The 13,401-nt window shown below is 38.6% G+C and overlaps 1 protein-coding gene across 1 annotated transcript; it reads left to right on the forward strand.

Annotated features, from left to right (window-relative positions):
* The first annotated feature begins 32 nt into the window (after positions 1–32).
* LOC107590708 (UPF0472 protein C16orf72 homolog) lies at positions 33–12,218 on the forward strand. The gene is made up of 4 exons (XM_016279614.1): positions 33–935; positions 2,103–2,183; positions 10,123–10,398; positions 11,165–12,218. Exons 1-4 carry the CDS (start codon positions 740–742, stop codon positions 11,404–11,406), a joined length of 795 nt encoding a protein of 264 aa, XP_016135100.1. The 5' UTR covers positions 33–739; the 3' UTR covers positions 11,407–12,218.
* The last annotated feature ends 1,183 nt before the right edge of the window (positions 12,219–13,401 follow it).

Genomic DNA, 13,401 nt, shown 5'->3' on the forward strand with positions numbered 1-13,401 from the left:
GTATATACATTTTAAGAGAAGCGTTTTAAAATATGCCACCGCGAAGTTGTATTTTCTCTAAATTAGTTTACTACGTGTGAAGACTTCAGTGACTTTAAATTGGTACCAAGTGATTTTGATAGATGCATTCGTGCAAAGTTCCTTTCAAGGAATTCAAGTATTTCTAAAGTCTTTCTGATTCGTGTACACTTGTATGATGACGCCCTCTGTAGACCAAAGAAGGTAATCACAACCGGCTGTAAAATCAAAATCTCTTCTCTTTGTTTAACCGACGCCTACTGTAATGAACAGAAGAGCAACAGGATAAGACTTTGGACACTGGCTGCATGAAATGGGCCTTGCGTTCCTGCTCAGTATACTTGAGGCTCAAGTATTTGGTGTGGCAGTTCACTTGAACAGGGGCGGTGTCTTCATTCATTGTCACTCCGTGACAGATGACAGACAGTTGACACATCTAATGAACTGTTGAGCCGTTGACGCCCAACCACGCCTCCACATGACTGTAGCTAATGAGCGTCGAGCATAACTCATGAGGGCGGGGTTTGAGTCTCGGCAACGTTAAGTTGTTTTCATCGACCGTGTAGCAGAAGTGCAAGAACCATTGGCTATGCAGACGTAAACTAACAGCTGTCGATGAGGCCGCTGCCGACAATCGACCACGGCCGGGTTTAATCACCACGGAGAACTTTTTAGGCGAACGTTAGAGCATTACAGCTGCGTTTTAAGTGTTTTTGTGGCCATGGAGGAGAAGAAGGAGGAGGGAGAAGCGGAGATCCAGGAACACGGACCCGAGCACTGGTTCTCCAAGTGGGAGCGGCAGTGTCTAGCCGAGGCTGAGCAAGAGGAACCGAGTGAAGAGGAGACAGAACAGAGCCAACAGAAACTCTGGCATCTTTTCCAGAACTCCGCCACCGCCGTCGCACAACTGTATAAAGGTGCGGCATGTATAATAAAAAGTCACCGAGAGCTAGTCTTGGCTGGCTAGCTGACACTGGCAAACAAAGGACACTAACTCAAAAGCTCAACGGACAACCACCCAACTAAATCTAATGTTATCAAATTAAGATGCCGACAGGTTATTTTGTTGTGAAAGACACATTCAGGGCTTAATTCACATTATTTCGTCTCTTTATTTGGCTGTTGAAGGTCGGTGGCGTTACAGATTAGCATTGATGCTAAGTGGCAGACGAGCAATGTAAACGGACACACAAATCAGTTTCTGTGAGGATACAATCCAGAAATGTCACTGGTTCCCCGTCTTTGTTTATTAATAAAACTAGCTACAGTACATTTAAACGACTTTTACCATATTTTTTTGTGATATTAAAAGCTTCACCCAGCTGGATGTCTGTCAGCAAAACAAAATGGCGAAGTGCAGGGAGGAGTTCATCTGATGGAAAATAACTCGATTTGTGAGCGAAAACTCCTCTGTTATGAACTCAAACGTCATATATGCAGACAAAAAGATCGAGGAATACAAACTACGTTATGAACGGATGAAAACGTAAAATTTTTCTTTAACAACAATGATAGTATGCGAAACAAAATGGCGAAGGCAGGATTAGCAGGCTAAATTCAAAGATTGTGAGTTACTGTGTCAGAGCTGGCTTTGTTGACATTTGTTGTTGAATTGATACAACTAAAAAGTTGGCTAAAATTGCGAAAACAATGTTTTCATACACAAAGTTGTGGTTTGGACAACCCGGTACAATCAGATAAACTAAAGCTACTCAACAAAATGGCGTAGAGTCCTCTTGCTACATATCAAATTTAGACGTCGTGTAATTAATGGCTGTGTCTCAAAACACAGAGAGCTGCTTATGTAGACCGCACTTATGGTCATCATAGACGCATTTAGAACATTCCAAGCGCGCTTATGCTGCCCAAAAGTGCAGTTTAAGTAGGCAGCTCACTATCTCATGACACACAGCCAGTGTGAGAGGCAGTTAAGGTACTAAATATAAAGCAGATGGTGGTTTAGTTGTCTTGGGTGTTTTCTTGTCTTTATTTAAATACAGTGGGTAAATATGTGTCTTATTCGGACGGGAAATGATGTATCTCCACTTGCAACGTAAACATTTCCTGTCTGCTCACTCCCTCAGATAGAGTGTGTCAACAACAGGGGCTTTCCTTGTGGGTTCCCTTTCAAAATGCTGCAACTGCCGTCACTAACCTATACAAAGGTAAGTTGAGAACCAGACTGTTGCGTTCTAGGCAACTGTTTGTGATTTGTCGTTAATTGGCAGGATTTCAAAGACAACAGGCCCATGTATACTACATGCATACTAAGCATATTAGTGCCCACACCAACATATACTGGTGTCAGTACCAACGGAAACGTTCTGCTTATTATAAGCACAGGTTACAGTTATGTCGTCTGTTGCTTTAGATGCTTGAGCTCTTTAAAGTCAAGTAGACTCTGATTGGCTAATATTTTTAGCGTTTATCAGCTGGAAAAAAATTGCTCCGAAAGTGATTCCATTGATATCATTCCTCAACATGTTATTGTTCTAGTTGTGACATGAACTTCCCTATTCTCATAGAATTAGAACGATTATTAAAACTTTATAGATATCACTACAGCTCTCATCATTGGTGTGAATGAGCATTAACTATAGCTCAAACCAGTAGCATTTGAGTGTAGGCTGTAAGGAGCAATATCATTGGTTGGACCTACACACTCTAAAATGTACCTTTTAAGGCAGAGTTGTAAAGAGTACATAAAAACCAAACTTGAGTAAAAGTACAGATACCTTACAGTGAAAATTACTCCACTACAAGTTAAGTCACCAATTTCAAAATAACTTCAGTAAAAGTCTTAGAGTATTTGATTTAAGCAGGGCTTGATGCATATCTTTTCCCCAAGGAGCACATGTGCTCCTACGTTGAAAAATTTAGGAGCACATTAAAAAAAAAAATTCACCATAGGAGCACATTTTTCAAATTACGTGTTTTAGCTTAATAAGAGGATATAAGGAGACATTTCATGTTAGCTCCATTAAATATTAGCAGACAACTTTTGATTTTATAATGTATCAGCAAAACAAAATGGCGAAGTGCAGGGAGGAGTTCATCTGATGAAAATAACTCGATTTGTGAGCGAAAACTCCTGTTATGAACTCAAACGTCATATATGCAGACAAAAAGATCGAGGAATACAAACTACGTTATGAACGGATGAAAACGTAAGATTTTTCTTTAACAACAATGATAGTATGCGAAACAAAATGGCGAAGGCAGGATTAGCAGGCTAAATTCAAAGATTGTGAGTTACTGTGTCAGAGCTGGCTTTGTTGACATTTGTTGTTGAATTGATACAACTAAAAAGTTGGCTAAAATTGCGAAAACACAATGTTTTCATACACAAAGTTGTGGTTTGGACAACCCAGTACAATCAGATAAACTAAAGCTACTCAACAAAATGGCGTAGAGTCCTCTTGCTACATATCAAATTTAGACGTCGTGTAATTAATGGCTGTGTCTCAAAACACAGAGAGCTGCTTATGTAGACCGCACTTATGGTCATCATAGACGCATTTAGAACATTCCAAGCGCGCTTATGCTGCCCAAAAGTGCAGTTTAAGTAGGCAGCTCACTATCTCATGACACACAGCCAGTGTGAGAGGCAGTTAAGGTACTAAATATAAAGCAGATGGTGGTTTAGTTGTCTTGGGTGTTTTCTTGTCTTTATTTAAATACAGTGGGTAAATATGTGTCTTATTCGGACGGGAAATGATGTATCTCCACTTGCAACGTAAACATTTCCTGTCTGCTCACTCCCTCAGATAGAGTGTGTCAACAACAGGGGCTTTCCTTGTGGGTTCCCTTTCAAAATGCTGCAACTGCCGTCACTAACCTATACAAAGGTAAGTTGAGAACCAGACTGTTGCGTTCTAGGCAACTGTTTGTGATTTGTCGTTAATTGGCAGGATTTCAAAGACAACAGGCCCATGTATACTACATGCATACTAAGCATATTAGTGCCCACACCAACATATACTGGTGTCAGTACCAACGGAAACGTTCTGCTTATTATAAGCACAGGTTACAGTTATGTCGTCTGTTGCTTTAGATGCTTGAGCTCTTTAAAGTCAAGTAGACTCTGATTGGCTAATATTTTTAGCGTTTATCAGCTGGAAAAAAATTGCTCCGAAAGTGATTCCATTGATATCATTCCTCAACATGTTATTGTTCTAGTTGTGACATGAACTTCCCTATTCTCATAGAATTAGAACGATTATTAAAACTTTATAGATATCACTACAGCTCTCATCATTGGTGTGAATGAGCATTAACTATAGCTCAAACCAGTAGCATTTGAGTGTAGGCTGTAAGGAGCAATATCATTGGTTGGACCTACACACTCTAAAATGTACCTTTTAAGGCAGAGTTGTAAAGAGTACATAAAAACCAAACTTGAGTAAAAGTACAGATACCTTACAGTGAAAATTACTCCACTACAAGTTAAGTCACCAATTTCAAAATAACTTGAGTAAAAGTCTTAGAGTATTTGATTTAAGCAGGGCTTGATGCATATATTTTCCCCAAGGAGCACATGTGCTCCTACGTTGAAAAATTTAGGAGCACATAAAAAAAAAAAATTCAACATAGGAGCACATTTTTCAAATTACGTGTTTTAGCTTAATAAGAGGATATAAGGAGACATTTCATGTTAGCTCCATTAAATATTAGCAGACAACTTTTGATTTTATAATGTATCATTAAAAGTTGAAATTATCATGAATCAAGATTAATAAATGCAGTCAGTGTTATTTCATGTTAACTAATGTAGTTAACTAATGTCAATGGAACCTGTTAAGTGTTACCGAACAATAATAACGAATCAGTCAATATGTAGTTAGGCCATGTTTTAGGTTAGATTTAAAATAAAATTTAAGAAAAAAAGTTTAAGTTTGAAAATAAATAGCTCAAGTCTTTAAAGGTGCTGTATGTAGGATTGACACCGAGTGGTTGAACTAGGTATTGCAGTCCAAATTCAAAATATTGGAGAGGGGGTTTTTTTTCACCCGGCCCCCCCTCCTCAAACTTGACGCATACGCAGGTTTCCAGATTGACGACACCAACAGGAACGAGTGCATTGAAGATGAATGAAATTAAATGCGCTGTGTTTTCCGCCAACTGGCAACCCGTCCAGATTGACGACACCAACAGGAACAAGTGCATTGAAGATGAATGAAATTAAATGCGCTGTGTTTTCCGCCAACTGGCAACCCGGGGTGCCGAAATACAATTGGGTAAACTGGCAGTGGGTGGGTTTCACAAACCAAAACAGCACATTTTCAAAGGAGAATAACTGACTGTAGCATTGTTTTTCAGATTAACAAGTATGTTAACTTGGCATGTTTCTTAAATATCTGCAAACATATTATGGTATTTTTATGCTTTAGTAGAGTCAAAAACTTACATACAGCACCTTTAAGTATTAACAAAGTCCTTTTAAGAAAAGGCATGTCACTCGGCGGCCATCTTTGAAAAGCCTCTCGGGCATGCAAGTGCAGCTCCTATATCTTTGAATGGGGAAAAAGATCTGATCTTTCACTGGCTGATCTAGCCTGAAAAATAAGCTTTATTTAACGCTATTTGAGCAAAATAAACAACATGTATGATACCGCTGATGTCAGATTTCAATGGTGATTTAGAATATGAAATTTAATCGTTAGCTTAGGGAACAGTTTTGGAGAATTTGATGTTTCCTCATTCAAAGCGTTAGGAGCTGCACTTGCATGCCCGAGAGGCATTTCAAAGATGGCTGCAGAGTGACATGACTTGCCTTAGAGAGACTTTGTAAGCGCGCATCTCAGAGCGCTGTTTCTAAAGCAACCAGGACTTCTAACGGCAGCTGCAGTGATGCGCTGACTTTACCGATTAGCGATTGGCTCTTTCATTCAGAAGGCGGGGCTTCCTGCAATTGAGCGGCCATATTGACCGTTGCGTTTTTCCCCATTCAACACTATACAAGTGACACATTATTTGGTCACATCAACATTTGGTGCTATGGTGAAGAGTAAAGCGAATATAAATATCTAAATGGCTGTTTGAAACAAAGTAGCAGCTGCTTTGTTTACAGGGTTACCGAGGTAACGGCTGCATTTCTGCCTCTGGCTGCGCTCTCTAGTGCCAAATGTGTGCTTTCATTCAGCGTGTCTCCTTCACTCGTTCTGCGTCATTTGTGCTAAATCGTCGCCTTTTTAAAGTTCAGTAATCATATGAAGCTGTATCGCTGTTTTTCCATAAATTAGAATAAGAACCACAGAACAAATGACTTTTTTTGAGAATAATTAAAATCCCAGCCACTAATTTTCCAATTAAAATAAATCTGTTGAACAGTGTTTAGTAGGTTGTGCGTATGCTGGAGACTAGCAACAGCATGGCCGACAGCAGTTCTTAAAGAGCAGGTCATATGGTGCGATTGGCTCTTTCATTCAGAAGGCGGGGCTTCCTGCAATTGAGCGGCCATATTGACCGTTGCGTTTTTCCCCATTCAACACTATACAAGTGACACATTATTTGGTCACATCAACATTTGGTGCTATGGTGAAGAGTAAAGCGAATATAAATATCTAAATGGCTGTTTGAAACAAAGTAGCAGCTGCTTTGTTTACAGGGTTACCGAGGTAACGGCTGCATTTCTGCCTCTGGCTGCGCTCTCTAGTGCCAAATGTGTGCTTTCATTCAGCGTGTCTCCTTCACTCGTTCTGCGTCATTTGTGCTAAATCGTCGCCTTTTTAAAGTTCAGTAATCATATGAAGCTGTATCGCTGTTTTTCCATAAATTAGAATAAGAACCACAGAACAAATGACTTTTTTTGAGAATAATTAAAATCCCAGCCACTAATTTTCCAATTAAAATAAATCTGTTGAACAGTGTTTAGTAGGTTGTGCGTATGCTGGAGACTAGCAACAGCATGGCCGACAGCAGTTCTTAAAGAGCAGGTCATATGGTATTTTAAAGTGTCCTGATATTGTGTTGGAGTCCCCTACAACAGATCAGAAAACAGTGGAATTTTCTCAGAATATACATTTAATATTAGGGTCATTTGCCAATGATTTCGAAATGATTAGTTCCAAGCAAGTTCGGAGCAAACCCCTCCCTTCCATAAGCCTACTCTGCTCTGATTGGTCAACTGGCCAAGCCTGTTGTGATTGGCACAGAGAGGAGTCCTTGAGCAAGTATAGCGAGCGCTGCTATTGACAAAGCACCTTTGCATAAAACAACAATATAGTGCTCCAATCCATTCTTCTAAAAATGACATAAAATACAAAAACACTAATGCTAGCGAATCGTGCCCACAGCTAAAGTTTAGCTGCTAAACTGTGAACACTTAAAACAATAATGGATATGTTAGCTGAGTGCTAACGTGACTAACTGATGAAACAATACAGTTTGTAAATCAAAATATGTCTACTGTAATGTTTGAAGAACGACAGACAAAAAACGCTCGGTCTTAACTTTTAATCAGAATGCAGAACAGCTGTATCAGGCACAGCAGCCTAACTCACTCGTCTTTCCCGCCTTAACCTTATAACTGCTAGTGCAGCAAAATAAACGGCAATTTCACGGTGATTATGAAGTCTGTGTGCTACACTACATTCTTTAATATTAAACGAAGTAATTAGAACAACGTCAGTCTACATTAATCGACACATTCTTAAGAAATGGTGGGTTCACAGCGAATTATAATTACTACTTCAGTAAGACGGTAATATCGTACTTTACCTGGAAACCTAAAGCTGCACTAGATATACATCACATATTAGCACAAAAACTTGATATTTTAAGCACTCAATTGAAAATGTACACATAGCGTATCAATCGTACTTGCAGGTTGTGGTTAGGAGAGCATGTTAGTCCAAATTAAGAAAATTAGATGCCAACGAAGATAAAAGCCAAGATTAGAGAAGCAGTTCTCGGTAAAGTGACGAGCACAACAAAAGGTTTGAATTGTATTTCTGTGGAATCCTTGAACACAGTGTCTTCTCAACATGATGTAAACACACTAACTAGCGGAAGATTCTGTTTGTATTTCGTGGGCAGGTGGGGATTAAGCAAATGTTACCCATTGACGTATATTGGTAACGGGCAAAAGATTTGAAAATATGACGACTCGTTAAGGTGATTCAGAATCGACTTTCTCTTTTGAGAGACAATATTTATCATGCACTTTTTTTGATTAACAACTTTGCAGATTGTTTTCATTTAAGGATAGCTACGTTATAAACTGCAAAAGAGAGATTTTTCAAAAACCCATATGACCTGCTCTTTAAAATCCTGTTGATTTATTCCTCTCTCCTGACAGAAACTTTCATTGTTACAGTAGAAGTCTTATTCACAGCCTAGAATAGTTGTGTATTATAGATTGCAGTAATGAGACAGCCAACGAAGATAAAATTGTGTGATAAAACGAAGTGATTCAGAATCGACTTTCTCTTTTGAGAGACAATATTTATCATGCACTTTTTTTGATTAACAACTTTGCAGATTGTTTTCATTTAAGGATAGCTACGTTATAAACTGCAAAAGAGAGATTTTTCAAAAACCCATATGACCTGCTCTTTAAAATCCTGTTGATTTATTCCTCTCTCCTGACAGAAACTTTCATTGTTACAGTAGAAGTCTTATTCACAGCCTAGAATAGTTGTGTATTATAGATTGCAGTAATGAGACCTTAAACCCATCACAGATGTGTACAGCATTGTCTGCTATAGCAAACCTTGAGTCATTCAGAAGTTTCTGTTTGGTTGGGGTGTCCTTGAACACAGTGTCTTCTCAACATGATGTAAACACACTAACTAGCGGAAGATTCTGTTTGTATTTCGTGGGCAGGTGGGGATTAAGCAAATGTTACCCATTGACGTATATTGGTAACGGGCAAAAGATTTGAAAATATGACGACTCGTTAAGGTGATTCAGAATCGACTTTCTCTTTTGAGAGACAATATTTATCATGCACTTTTTTTGATTAACAACTTTGCAGATTGTTTTCATTTAAGGATAGCTACGTTATAAACTGCAAAAGAGAGATTTTTCAAAAACCCATATGACCTGCTCTTTAAAATCCTGTTGATTTATTCCTCTCTCCTGACAGAAACTTTCATTGTTACAGTAGAAGTCTTATTCACAGCCTAGAATAGTTGTGTATTATAGATTGCAGTAATGAGACCTTAAACCCATCACAGATGTGTACAGCATTGTCTGCTATAGCAAACCTTGAGTCATTCAGAAGTTTCTGTTTGGTTGGGGTGATGAGAGATGATGTGGAGGGGAGGATATCAGATGTGTCATGTGGATGATTTGAGTCACGTTATTAGAAGCTGTCAGGAACAGGGAGTGTTTGTGTGTTCAGTTTACTGGAGATTACTGCCTACATATTGACTGATTTAGCAAGTTGGCTATTGTGAGACGTTTTCAAAGCATATAGGATGTGATCAGATCAAGTTTGATTGCCTGCTTACTGTGTTCTGTATTTATCAATCAAAAGTTCAGTGTGTAAGTTCACCAGAAATTGTTCAGTCCAAGTGTATTTTCTATAGTCCCTCATTTTTCTTCTAACCACCTTGGTGAGATTTTACCATCTCTTGAATCATTTCATGCACCCCATCTCAAGATTTTGTAAGCGTATAATTCATTTCAGTCTAGTTCCAGCCTAGCAATGGAAATCCTGTCAATTGAAACAAATCTTCATGCCTGCCAGTTATGGTTGAGGTGGTATATTTGTTGCCTATTATGGATTGAAAATAATATTTTGAAGAACAGTGGCTGCTGTTCCTGAGGATATGATGCTGCTGTTCTGGCAGAATGAAAATGTATGGTGTTGTGCAATTGCTTTGGAAGTTGATGTAACATTTACATAATTACATTATTAAAAGCTTCTTATTTTAATCATCAGCAATAATTTACCTGCTGTTCAGTTTCTCCCTCATATGAAATACTTGCTCTCTGCTTGATGCCGTATAACATTTTCTGAATTCTAAAGCTCTTATTAGAATTTTTAAAAGAGACTGACATCACTGAGCATAAAACATTGAGACATTGATGCAACTGGGCTGATTCCTGACATGCGTACAGAAATGCTCATGCCGAGTCGTCCCCCCCATCTTCTAGAGAGTGTTGATGCCCATCAGCGGAGTTATGAGCTGGGTATTCAGATTGGTCATCAAAGACGAAATAAAGATGTCCTGGCGTGGGTGAAGAAAAGGAGGCGGACTATTCGGCGTGAGGATCTTATCAGCTTCCTATGTGGTAAAGCCCCACCGCCACGTAGTTCCAGGGCTCCGCCAAGACTTACAATGGTGTCGCCAAGCCGACCCACATCCTCGGAGACAAGTTCATCTGTAGAAACAGACCTGCAGCCTTTCAGGGAGGCCATTGCTCTGCATGGTGAGTGAGCTTGACGACGTGCCATTTAATTGCTTGATGATTGTAGGTCCATTTTGCAAAATGGAAATGCTTGCATTACACACACACACACACACACACACACAGAGTAGTCAATATTTCAAGTGGATAAAAAGTGAATCAAAGTTGTCCTAAGACAATAATGGGTATTGTTTTAATTGTTTTAGGACAACTTTGATGAAAGGTTTTGATCCACTTCAAATGTTGACTACTGTGTGTGTATCTATCTATCTATCTATCTATATATGTGTGTGTGTAAGAACAGCAAAGAAATTTGTCTTATGATCTTTGAAGCGAATAATATAAAGCGCTTCCTTGCTTTGGGCAATATGCGTTGTACACTTTTTCACAGCAGCTCACTCTATGGCCTCTGGCATTGTTCGTAGAAATCATACTGCCCAATACAGGTAAGGTTTTCAGAGCACAAAAACTGGAATCACTGATGATAGTTCCTTTTTACACAGCCCTGCACATGAAATGCGGGCAAAAGTGTTTTATTTGTTAACTTTCATTTACTCATGGTCACAATTTACAATTTTGTTTCCTCATTTTAGTTAAATCATGTTTTTTATATATATATATATATGTATTTGTATTTTTTTCCCCCCGCATGTCATGTGCGGGCTAATTTATAAACAATTTGATATACATATAGTGGAAGCATGTTGCCTGTTGTTGTCTTGATTAATTAGGGGTTGTGAAATGGATATTTATATTTCGTATTTGTTTTCCTACCTGCGTGTTCAAGGTCTAAGCGGAGCCATGGCGAGTATCAGTATGCGCTCCGGAGCCCCAGGTTCACCTACACACCTGAGTGCCAGCTCCGCCCCCAGTCGCCGCAGAAATGGTCTCCACGATGTGGACCTCAACACTTTCATTGCTGAGGAGATGGCGCTCCACCTCGACAACGGAACTCGGAAACGAAGTTCCGCACAGTGCAATGATGTCATAACAGACTCGCCCACTCACAAACGCAATAGGATGATCTGAGCTCTTAAGAAAAGAAAACAACAACAACCGCAAACTACGTGAAAAATGCCACTCTTCAGTCATCCTCCCATCTTTATTCAGACCAGGAAATAAAAGCAGCCAATAACAGTGCTCCCCACAGCCCAGCACATTCTCTGATTGGTCTACAGAGCCCAGTTGAGGTGATCGGTGGGAGACTGTGTTCAGTGCAGAGGCCTAAGTGCCCTTCCATAGGGTCCTGTCGACAAACACACAACCCTCATTCACTATATTGCTGCGTGAGCTGATTGTGTGCATGTAAGGTTGTGTTACAGCTGAACTGAGATGCGATCGGATACAGGAACAAGAAAACATTTTTGTGTGCATGTTCGCAACATAATGAGCAATGTCTGTACGATTGCGCGTGTATACAAGTACTTGATGTGTGTGAGTGTATGACTGATGAGTTTTGTGTTAGTGTGTTTGGTACCTGCCTCTTCCTCCAGCACCTGTCACTGCCCCAGCTCTGTTACCACGCTGCGGCTTTGAAAAGCAACAAATGTTTTATTTTAATATTATTGTCAATGTTATTCATGACGTCCCCCCCCCCTTCTCTTAATTCTGCTCTAGTAGCAGGCACAAGTGTGACTGTGATAGCCATACGTCCGCTGTCATGCACATCTCTTAATCAGTAATTTCCCTTCATTCTTCCTGAGCATCCATCTTTTTTTCCATTCATCCTCTTTTGTCACTCTTTTCCCCAGCACCTTTGTCTCCACTGTAACATTATGTAATGTAAATACCTGTAGGTGCTGACATAGACTTGTGGTACATATTGTAAAAAAAAAAAAAAAGCTGTGCAGAGACCATTGAATTGTTAATGTACAATAATGAATCTTGCATTAAAGAAATCAAGCTTTTAACTACCTATTTTTCTGCTACCTTTGTCATATGAGTCACATTTCAGAGCAAATAGGATTTTATCATTAAACTGGATTAAAATGCTAATATATTGAATGCACATTCTGTTGTATAAAAAGTACAATCTGTTACTGTTCCATTTGACAATCTGTGAACAACAGCTGCCAATAACAATGCTTTCAAAATGATTGCTTGTTCCCATGTGTTCAGCTGTGTTTGAACACTCAATGAATGTGCCTCCATAGGCTGGAGATGCTACAGTCCCACAATACTAGCTACAATCCAACAGTTTTGTTTTTAACACGTCGTGTCCAGCATAACGGAAATGTAAAGAGTTGTTAATAGGGTTTTGTAGAACTAAAAATGCAAAGAAATTAGTTGTGTGCAAATCAAATCAAATATCAAAACACTGACAATTCTGTTTCTTAGAGTTGTTGAAATGTGTTTGGCAGGTGTCATCTAAAAAGATTTTAAATTCTTTAATTTCTTTAAAAAAATCATGTAACATTATTACAGATACAGCACCATTAAAACGGTAACAAAACTTATAAAGATTTTCCTTTATACCATCATATACATTTTAACCTGAAATCATGCTAAAACGAAGATATGACATAGTACAGGCTTAAAGGGATAGTTAACCCGAAAATGACAGTTCTGTCAACATTTACTCAACTCTTTTTTTTGTTTTTTTTTTGTTTAAATCATAGTTTTGGAACAACATGAAGGGTGGGTAAATAAATTTTGGGTAAACTATCTAAATATTTTTTTTAATTTATGCTATACCCACTCTCTTGACTGTTCAATGAATTCTATAACCACATCTACACTAACAATTATTTCACAAAATGACAGATTCAGAAAGCTGTGTAATAAACTTCATAGAAGGCAACCCCATATTAATGTAATATAACTATACAGTAGTAGCAAGAACTATGATATCTTTGGTACTTTGAAACTTTTATGGTTTTCATGAAATTTTTGTCAAAATCTTCTAAGATTTCTTATCCATGCAGTGGCAATAACTGAAGAAATGAAGTCTCAAAATTATTTAAAATAACTAAAAGTGACGTGCAATATATATATATATATATATATATATATATATATATATAT

This window comes from Sinocyclocheilus grahami, unplaced genomic scaffold, assembly GCF_001515645.1.
Source record: "Sinocyclocheilus grahami isolate Dianchi unplaced genomic scaffold, SAMN03320097.WGS_v1.1 scaffold132.1, whole genome shotgun sequence".
NCBI classification, from domain to species: Eukaryota; Metazoa; Chordata; class Actinopteri; order Cypriniformes; family Cyprinidae; genus Sinocyclocheilus; species Sinocyclocheilus grahami.